The sequence below is a fragment of the Micropterus dolomieu genome, linkage group LG06 (assembly GCF_021292245.1).
Source record: "Micropterus dolomieu isolate WLL.071019.BEF.003 ecotype Adirondacks linkage group LG06, ASM2129224v1, whole genome shotgun sequence".
Classification (NCBI taxonomy): Eukaryota; Metazoa; Chordata; class Actinopteri; order Centrarchiformes; family Centrarchidae; genus Micropterus; species Micropterus dolomieu.
Genome location: NC_060155.1, coordinates 30,170,460 through 30,180,656, shown reverse-complemented (window position 1 = coordinate 30,180,656; position 10,197 = coordinate 30,170,460). Strand labels below are relative to the sequence as shown.

Here is a 10,197-nt window from a genome sequence, read left to right as displayed (position 1 = left end):
GCTCTTCATGGTTGGGGCCTTTTCACCGCCTGGTGGTGTGGCGAGCGCTTGACAGCACTTCATAGCGTGTTTTTGCGTTTTCGTGTAGACCCTGTGTCCGTGTGGACTAGGCCTGAAGAGCTGAACGACTTCAGCAGCATTTACACTAATGAGCAGGAAGAAGTCATACCGAGTACTTTTACTACATTCACTTTTACTTCAGTCACATTTTCAGTGCAGGACTTTTACTTGTAACAGAGTACTTTTACTTTAATAAAGGATCAGAATACTACATCACACAGCCTGTTTCTAATGACTCTGTTTAATCACTAGGAAAGTAGAAATTTAAATATTCTGCTTCTGGAGTAATATTTATCTGTACTCTTACCGAAGTACAGGATCTGTGTACTCAGTTCCTGTTTCCTCCTGGGGGGGGAGGGGCAGTGATGCGCCCGGTGGACTCACCGTAGAAGAAGAAGAGGCTCCAGTAAAGATGGCGGCTCCGTGTGATTACGGAACAGAAGCATTGAACTTGACTCGTGTTTAGAGGCTGTTCGTGCGGCTGTCTGCCGGAGTGAGGATGGCTCACCGCTACCTGCGGCTGGCAGCCGGCTGCAGGAGCTGGTTCCGGCGGCTGCCGCCCTCCGGCGCCCCGACCAGGCTGGTAGGTGGACAAGCTAGCATGCTAACGGTGCTAACACCGGGACAGCGGCCAGAACGAGCCCGAGCACTGAGCCCTCTGACCCCGCTGACGGGTCCGCGCTGTCCCGCTGAACCACGGGCCGGCTGCGGTGTGTTCAGTGACCTGTGTCAGGGCAGGTAAATGTACCTGTGTGTAAGTGTGTCCCGTTATGGATGATAAAATATACCTGCCGCAGGTAAACAACACACGTTGATCACTGACTACGAATTAAAGACTTAAAAAGCGTCTGGTGATGGTTTTACACTAAATATAATGTCTGAAGCTTAACATGTGGACGCGAGATGTACACTGTCACGCTGTGTCACTACTGGACACTGATTGGCTCCACGCTAGTTGTGACGTCACAGCAGGTGTTACAGTAAAAGGTGAGCTCAGAGGTCACCCTGCGGGTGAAGCAGGGAGAAGCAGGAGGCCATGCTTTAATCTCAGGATTTACAATAAATGAAAGCTGCAAGCAGCGTTGGGCGGGCACTCGTGCCCTGATGCAGCGGCCGAAGGTCAGGAGGCCCTGACTGTTGCGCCTTTTGGACTTAAACATCACTTCCTGTGTGCCCTGGGTCGCGCTAGACAACACCCGCTAATTATATGTTGTGCAGCAGTAGGCGAAGTGTGGATGACAGGCCATGTAAAATAATTTTTGTCACAAAGGGCTCACTTCCTGTTACCTGTGACGATGAGTGAATATTTGCATGTAGATGTGTTGAGGGCGGGACAAGTTTGGTGCAGATGTGAGCATGTACACTGAAGTTATAAGAACTTCCTGTTTTATGGCGAGCTGTGAAGTCTCCCTACACGGTGCTGCTGCAGGACCAGTCAGCTGCTCACGCCGTTACTGAAACACGTCTGATTGGCTAAACGCTGAAGACTCTTGTGTCCTGTTGGTCAGGTGATGTGTTCAAGTACGGTGGGACAGGCGGACGGTGGGCGGAGCCTGCTGAGTGACCTGCTGGGAGTGTACAGGAGGCTGAGCGCCAGACCGCCTAAAGGTAAAAGACTGTCTGCTCCTGAACAGGTGTGTCTGTTTCTCTGAGGACAAACGCTCACGTCTCCTTTTCTTCAGGGTTCGAGAAGTATTTCCCAGAAAATCAGAAACCTCCAAAAACCCCTGAAGCTGAAACCAAAGGTAGGAAACTCTACCGCCACCTAATCTCACCTGCTGTCACCTAATCTCACCTACTGTCACCTAATCTCACCTGCTGTCACCTACCGTCCTCTGCTGTCACCTACCGTCCTCTGCTGTCACCTAGTCTCACCTGCTGTCACCTAGTCTCACCTGCTGTCACCTAGTCTCACCTGCTGTCACCTACTGTCGTCTACTGTCACCTACTGTCGTCTACTGTCACCTAATCTCACCTGCTGTCACCTAATCTCACCTGCTGTCACCTAATCTCATCTACTGTCACCTACTCTCATCTACTGTCACCTAGTCTCACCTGCTGTCACCTAATCTCATCTACTGTCGTCTACTGTCACCGAATCTCACCTGCTGTCACCGAATCTCATCTACTGTCACCTACCGTCCTCTGCTGTCACCTAATCTCACCTGCTGTCACCTAATCTCATCTGCTGTCACCTAATCTCATCTGCTGTCACCTACTGTCCTCTACTGTCACCTAATCTCACCTACTGTCACCTACTGTCCTCTACTGTCACCTAATGTCACCTGATCTCACCTGCTGTCACCTAATCTCATCTACTGTCACCTACCGTCCTCTGCTGTCACCTAGTCTCACCTACTCTCACCTAGTCTCATCTACTGTCCTCTACTGTCACCTACTGTCACCTACCGTCCTCTGTCACCTACTGTCACCTACCGTCCTCTTCTGTCACCTAATCTCACCTACTGTCCTCTACTGTCACCTAATCTCACCTACTGTCCTCTACTGTCACCTAATCTCACCTACTTACCTCTACTGTCACCTAATCTCACCTACTTACCTCTACTGTCACCTAATCTCACATACTGTCCTCTACTGTCACCTAATCTCACATACTGTCTTCTACTGTCCTCTTCTGTCACCTAATCTCACCTACTGTCCTCTACTGTCACCTACTGTCCTCTACTGTCACCTACTGTCCTCTACTGTCACCTACTGTCCTCTACTGTCCTCTACTGTCCTCTACTGTCACCTACTGTCCTCTACTGTCACCTACTGTCCTCTACTGTCACCTACTCTCCTCTACTGTCCTCCACTGTCACCTACTCTCCTCTACTGTCCTCCACTGTCACCTACTCTCCTCTACTGTCCTCCACTGTCACCTAGTCTCACCTACTGTCCTCTACTGTCACCTAGTCTCACCTACTGTCACCTAGTCTCACCTACTGTCCTCTACTGTCACCTAGTCTCACCTACTGTCCTCTACTGTCACCTAGTCTCACCTACTGTCACCTAGTCTCACCTACTGTCATCTACTGTCATCTACTGTCCTCTACTGTCATCTACTGTCCTCTACTGTCACCTAGTCTCACCTACTGTCACCTAGTCTCACCTACTGTCACCTAGTCTCACCTACTGTCCTCTACTATCACCTACTGTCCTCTACTGTCACCTAATCTCACCTACTGTCCTCTTCTGTCACCTAATCTCACCTACTGTCACCTACTGTCCTCTACTGTCACCTACTGTCCTCTACTGTCACCTAATCTCACCTACTCTCCTCTACTGTCACCTACTCTCCTCTACTGTCCTCCACTGTCACCTACTCTCCTCTACTGTCCTCCACTGTCACCTACTCTCCTCTACTGTCCTCCACTGTCACCTAATCTCACCTACTGTCACCTAGTCTCACCTACTGTCCTCTACTGTCACCTAGTCTCACCTACTGTCACCTAGTCTCACCTACTGTCCTCTACTGTCACCTAGTCTCACCTACTGTCCTCTACTGTCACCTAGTCTCACCTACTGTCACCTAATCTCACCTACTGTCACCTAGTCTCACCTACTGTCCTCTACTGTCACCTAGTCTCACCTACTGTCACCTAGTCTCACCTACTGTCCTCTACTGTCACCTAGTCTCACCTACTGTCCTCTACTGTCACCTAGTCTCACCTACTGTCACCTAGTCTCACCTACTGTCATCTACTGTCATCTACTGTCCTCTACTGTCCTCTACTGTCATCTACTGTCCTCTACTGTCACCTAGTCTCACCTACTGTCACCTAGTCTCACCTACTGTCACCTAATCTCACCTACTGTCCTCTACTGTCACCTACTGTCCTCTACTGTCACCTAATCTCACCTACTGTCCTCTACTGTCACCTACTGTCCTCTACTGTCACCTAATCTCACCTACTGTCCTCTACTGTCACCTAATCTCACCTACTGTCCTCTACTGTCACCTAATCTCACCTACTGTCACCCATCGTCACCACTTGTATTAATCTTGTGCACTGGGAGCAAAATAAAGAGTTTAGGTCTGGTCAAATCTGATCATAAACACATTGTGCAGATCTAAATGCTGATGACACCAAACAAGTCAACAAATTCATTTAATGTTTTTCCAGAAACCTGAACGATAGGAACCACCGAGAGCCGCTTCCACGTCCAGTTGACCTGTACTGACTCCAGACTGGACTGTTCCAGATATTATTTTCCTGTTAATCACATGCATGGATTATTGTCTCATCTGTTCTCAGAGGCCAAACCTGCCAATGCTCAGAAGGCCTCTGCGAGGTCAGGAGGAGGAGGAGGAGGAGGAGGAGGAGGAGGAGGAAAACGAGGAGGCCGTAGGGAGGAGTCCCACTGGTACAGCCGCCTGCAGAAGGTCAGTTCAGCTCCCACCTGCATGCTGCCTGTGTAGGTGTTGTTCAGGTCTCTCCTGTGCTCACCTGGTCAGGTGTGTGTAGTCTGTGGTCTGATGTCAGGCTGTGTTTCAGGGCGATGTTCCCTGGGATGATAAAGAGTTTCGGATGTACGTCCTGAGCGGAGCGGCGTTCTGGACCACCGTCACCTATTATTTCTTCTTCAGGGACGGAGGGCGAGAGGTCACCTGGAAGGACTTTGTCAACAACTACCTGTCCAAAGGAGTGGTGAGGAGAACACCTGTACTCTGATGTCGTCACCTTAATCAGATCCTGTTGTAACCCTACTTTAATCTGATCTTCGTCATGTGACTCTGCTGTCCCACTCTGACCAGCAGCCTCAGGTATAAAACCTGCAGGTAGCTTCAGGCGGCGCTGGCTTATCTTTAGGCATGCTCGTTAGAAACTGTGTCCGACTTTCCCGGCGTTACAAAACGTCACATGACATTAGGCGGCTGCAGTCTCTTTCCAGGTGGGAAGCACCTTTGTGACGACAGAACTTCCCCCTCGTTGGTTTCAGGCTTCTCTGACACGTGTGACGTGATGTTATTATTGGAAGAACTTCAGATCCGGTATCTCTTCGAAGAGGATCAATGTCTTTGATCTCCTTCTGGCAGCTCAGCTGTTACACATTGCAACAGCAAACAGAACAGTTTAGTTCAGGAGTTACTGTAAGAGAAGTAATCAACGCCGTTGTAGGTCATATTTTCATATTTTCTCTCCATACTGTGCCACTTCTTTATATTGCATATTCTCAAGTCTGTGGTTGTCAAGAAAAAAAAAAGAACTGCTGTTCAAAGTGAACCGCAGTCGTCTTGAACGCACCTTTGACCGCCTGGATCAGCCTCATTACGCCCACGTTCAGGCAGAAACAGTCAATACAGAGCGGCTCGTGAATATTGGTGCATATGAAGGAGTCTGCCGACGAGAAGAAGGCGGACAGCAGAGTTTCTCTGATGCAGACGGGGAGGAGTTTGATACAGCGAGTTGAACAGAATGATGTGAATCCCAAAGAGGCGTATAAACGGTTCATCTGATGAAAGACGGAGCGGACTATGATTTACAGCTGGAACAGTTCTGGCTCAGTAGCACAAATGTAGTTTTAATGAGTCGCCTGACCGTTTTTTTTTATCATTTATTAATTTTTATTTATCTAAATTAATCTGACATTTTGATTTTGCGAATAAAGTTTTTTTCATCTTGTCAATGGGACCTTGTTAATTTTGTTAATCTGGGTAAAGAAGCCTAATCCGACCGGCTCTGTCTAACCAAACCATTACATCCTGATAATACAGTGTGTCGGTGTACTGAAGGTACATCAGTATGCACCCAGATCACTGCAGAGAGCAGTATCACAGTACGTGCGTGTGTTTTGTCCGTCAGGTGGACCGGTTAGAGGTGGTCAACAAGCGATATGTCAAAGTGGTTTTCTCTCCTGGGAAGACGCCGATGGACGGGGTGAGTTTTTCATTTATGTCTTCTGTTATTTAAAAGGTTAACAGCACAAACAATCAGCGTTGTGTTTGTTTAGCAGATGCACCTCTTTTTAAATCAGTAACGGAAGGTACATGGACTTTAAGTCCCCGCAGCCTCAGATCAGATCTCCAAGTTCCCACCCAGACAGTAAGGTGGGAGAAGGTACAGAGAGGACAGCTCATGTTTCCGATGCCAGTTGTGGGTTTGAACTAACAAACTTCAGCTGGCAGATAGAATCAGGAGCTTCAGCCTGTGTCTTCGTCTCTTTCAGCAGTACGTGTGGTTCAACATCGGCAGCGTGGACACGTTTGAGAGGAACCTGGAGACGGCTCAGAACGAGCTCGGCATCGAGGGAGAGAACAGGCTGCCGGTGGTTTATTCCACCGAGAGCGACGGGTGATGAACAACATCTGTTAGATTCATCGCTGGGGTTGGGTATCGAGAACCGGTTCAGGCTTAGAATCTGTACCAAATTCCCAAGAAACGTGGACTCGTTAAGACCCGTGCATTTGGATCCTGCTCCTCGGTTCCTAACTTCCTGACTGAACTGCAGTGAGCATTTTACGGTCCAACAAAGTGTCTCTGATCTGCCAGCAGCTGCTACGCCGACCGAACATCACCTCATGTGTTACGTCAACAAAGCATGAAGAAGATTTGTCCTTCTGGTTCCGGTCCTGGACCGTGGCGGACCGCAGCAAACGCTCCAAAGTTTGGCTCTGCTTCACTAAAAACCTGCAGCAGCTGCAGTCAGGAGGTCTGGTGCGAGGGAGGAAGCAGCTCCAACGTGACGAAGCGTTTCCTTCAACGTGGCGTGAATCTGAAGGAACGCCTCACCGTGTCCAAAAGTGTCGCGCTCTCCCAGATCCAGCTAACGCCAACAGCAGCAACGCCTCAGGTCCAAAACGCAGGTGAGCCGACGTTCACCTTTTATACTGAAGGGAAACCAACAATGGCTACAGATGAGACGAGTCCCAGAGACGCCGCTCTAGGACAGAGACTCCTCCCACGAAGGGGAGGAGGAAGGAGGGAGAGGATCTGTGGTGAAGGAACCAGAACCCAGATTCAATTAGAACTGGATTCAATAAGTAGATTCGGAATCGAAATCTATGAAAGTGAATCGATGCCCAACCCTGGTGATCACACAGCAGCGCTGCTTTACACAGGATGTATATCTGATAGGTTTGTAATCTAATGCTCGTTTCTCCTCTCCAGCACGTTCCTACTGAGCATGCTCCCCACGGTGCTCATCATTAGCTTCCTGCTGTTCATGCTGCGGCGGGGCCCGGCGGGGGCGGGGCGTCCCGGCCGGGGGATGGGCGGGCTGTTCAGTGTCAGCGAGACGACCGCGAAGATCCTGAAGGACGAGATCGATGTGAAGTTCAAAGACGTGGCGGGCTGCGAGGAGGCCAAGCTGGAGATCATGGAGTTCGTCAACTTCCTCAAGAACCCCAAACAGTACCAGGACCTGGGGGCCAAGATCCCAAAGGTGAGGTCACAGAGGGCAAGGAGGGGTCGTAGGGGACGAGGGGGTGGGAGAAGGATCCAAAATAATTAATTACCAGGTTAACAGTGTTCAGACGCTCCAGCTGAACTACGGTGAATGTGGTAATAAGGGCGAGACGCCAGAATATCAGTTTGGACCACATGTCAGACCTGGAGTCAGCGGCGTGGAGTCAGAGCAGCAGCTGCAGTTTGGTTGGTTAAACGTGATCCGTGTCTTCATTACTCATTTAAAGAGAAGGATCGGGCGGCGCCGCCTCACGGGCCTGAGCTCTGCCACAGCTGGCTTCTGCAGGAGAGGACGAGTCCCACTGAGGGGCAGAGGAGCAGTCGAGCCTCCAGCGGGTCACTAACCATCATGCACTGCACTCACTGTGTGTACTCTGTGGTAATGGTTGTGTGTTGTGTGTGTGTAGGGGGCCATCCTGACGGGGCCTCCGGGAACAGGAAAGACACTCTTGGCCAAAGCGACGGCCGGCGAGGCCAACGTGCCGTTCATCACCGTCAACGGCTCCGAGTTCCTGGAGATGTTCGTGGGAGTCGGCCCCGCCAGGGTGAGGAACACACAGCTCTCTGCTGACTTCCTGGCTGTGGAGGCTCAGCAGGGGCTCCTGGGAAGTGTAGGCAGTGAATCCAGACCAGCTGTGTTTAAAGGCTGTGTTGTTGACTTGCAGGACTTTCTTTAATGTTACCCTCTACCCTTTACGTGTATTCGTACTACGCTAGCACTATTACTCACCAGGCTACCACTTATGTACTTATGTTTATATTTTAGCTGCTGCACCGTTTCATGTCTTAGAGTCTGACTTTATACGTGTCTGCGAAGCTTGAGTGTTCACGCTCCTGCACACAGTGAGGCATCATGGGTTGTTTGTAGCCTTCGTGTAGCTAAGCTAACGCGTCTGTCAACAGCGAGTCAGTGTTCGGTTGGTCCAGTTTAACCTGCAGCATTTAGAGGAGATGTTGGTGGCTGTCTGAGCATCTCTGACCTCACCCTGTCCTCCTCATGTCACTTCCTGTGCAGGTGAGAGATCTGTTCGTCATGGCGAGGAAGAACGCGCCCTGCATCCTCTTCATCGACGAGATCGACGCAGTGGGACGCAAACGAGGGAGAGGAAACTTTGGAGGGCAGAGCGAGCAGGAGAACACGTTGAACCAGCTGCTGGTGGAGATGGACGGTGGGTCTTCATCATCTGGATCTGCGTGTTGAGGCTTCTAGCTTTTAGAAAAGTGTAAAGTTTTATGTCTCTGCCCTACAGCTAGAGAGCGCTCCCCCTCTGAATCTGGGAAACAGAGGCATCATGGGAGGAAAGTGTGACGTCAGCGATCAGTATGGTTGTTGTTCAGAAGGCAGTTAAGAAGTTTGTACAAGACCCTGATCTGAAACGTTCCTGCTCAAACAGAATAATGTTTGTGACCACCAGGGGGCAGCAGAACCGTGACTTCTCAAACAGAGGCCTAGCAGCTGCAGAGCAAACCAGGCCTTTATTTCTTATTCCTCTGTTTGGATTATATTTGCCTCCTTGTTTTCTGATCTGCTCCTGTTTTTCCTGAAACGTTGTTACTGCTGTTAACACAAACTCAACACTTCCTGTATCCATTTTAAATGAAAAGCCCCTGAGCCTTTCAGTGGACTAGCCACGAGCCAATCAAAGCACAGTAGGGCGGATCTCTTGGAGCTGAAAAATAATGTTATTGGTAACTGGTCAAAGAGCGAAGTGAGAGGAAGTCAGAGGTCTCACTCCTGTCTGTCCTTTTAGGGTTCAACACGGCGACCAACGTGGTGGTTCTAGCAGGAACCAACAGACCGGACATTCTGGACCCGGCGCTGATGAGACCCGGACGTTTCGACAGACAGATTTACATCGGTCAGTTTTCTGTGAATTTAATCCCAACTAACGGAGGATTCCAGCAGGTTCAGCTTTTTCTTTTCTCTTTCTAAAACTATCACACTGTCTCTAAAGCTTTTAGCTCACTATCACACTATCTCTAAAGCATTTAGTTCACAATCACACTATCTCTAAAGCTTTCAGCTGACTGTCACACTGTCTCTAAAGCATTTAGTTCACTATCACACTATCTCTAAAGCATTTAGTTCACAATCACACTATCTCTAAAGCTTTCAGTTCACTATCACACTATCTCTAAAGCATTTAGTTCACAATCACACTATCTCTAAAGCTTTCAGCTGACTGTCACACTGTCTCTAAAGCATTTAGTTCACTATCACACTGTCTCTAAAGCATTTAGTTCACTATCACACTGTCTCTAAAGCATTTAGTTCACTATCATACTATCTCTAAAGCATTTAGTTCACTATCACACTATCTCTAAAGCTTTCAGCTGACTGTCACACTGTCTCTAAAGCATTTAGTTCACTATCACACTATCTCTAAAGCATTTAGTTCACAATCACACTATCTCTAAAGCTTTCAGCTCACTATCACACTGTCTCTAAAGCATTTAGTTCACTATCACACTGTCTCTAAAGCATTTAGTTCACTATCACACTGTCTCTAAAGCATTTAGTTCACTATCACACTGTCTCTAAAGCCTTCAGCTCACTATCACACTGTCTCTAAAGCATTTAGTTCACTATCATACTATCTCTAAAGCATTTAGTTCACTATCACACTGTCTCTAAAGCCTTCAGCTCACTATCACACTGTCTCTAAAGCCTTCAGCTCACTATCACACTGTCTCTAAAGCATTTAGTTCACTATCATACTATCTCTAA

General features: G+C 48.8%; 1 protein-coding gene across 2 annotated transcripts in view; it reads left to right on the top strand.

Moving 5' to 3' along the window:
* The first annotated feature begins 449 nt into the window (after positions 1–449).
* The window catches only part of afg3l2 (AFG3-like AAA ATPase 2), a 17,886-nt gene continuing 8,138 nt past the window's right edge, over positions 450–10,197 (top strand). The window contains exons 1-11 of one of the 2 annotated variants that reach the window (XM_046051185.1): positions 450–643; positions 1,569–1,668; positions 1,743–1,805; positions 4,320–4,447; positions 4,560–4,712; positions 5,868–5,942; positions 6,235–6,356; positions 7,173–7,446; positions 7,877–8,014; positions 8,485–8,638; positions 9,221–9,328. In XM_046051185.1, coding sequence (XP_045907141.1) covers positions 560–643; positions 1,569–1,668; positions 1,743–1,805; positions 4,320–4,447; positions 4,560–4,712; positions 5,868–5,942; positions 6,235–6,356; positions 7,173–7,446; positions 7,877–8,014; positions 8,485–8,638; positions 9,221–9,328 — 1,399 coding nt within the window. In that variant the 5' untranslated portion in view covers positions 450–559. Of the gene's footprint in view, positions 644–1,568; positions 1,669–1,742; positions 1,806–4,319; positions 4,448–4,559; positions 4,713–5,867; positions 5,943–6,231; positions 6,357–7,172; positions 7,447–7,876; positions 8,015–8,484; positions 8,639–9,220; positions 9,329–10,197 lie in introns of both variants that reach the window. The other variant, XM_046051184.1, reaches the window with a different exon arrangement.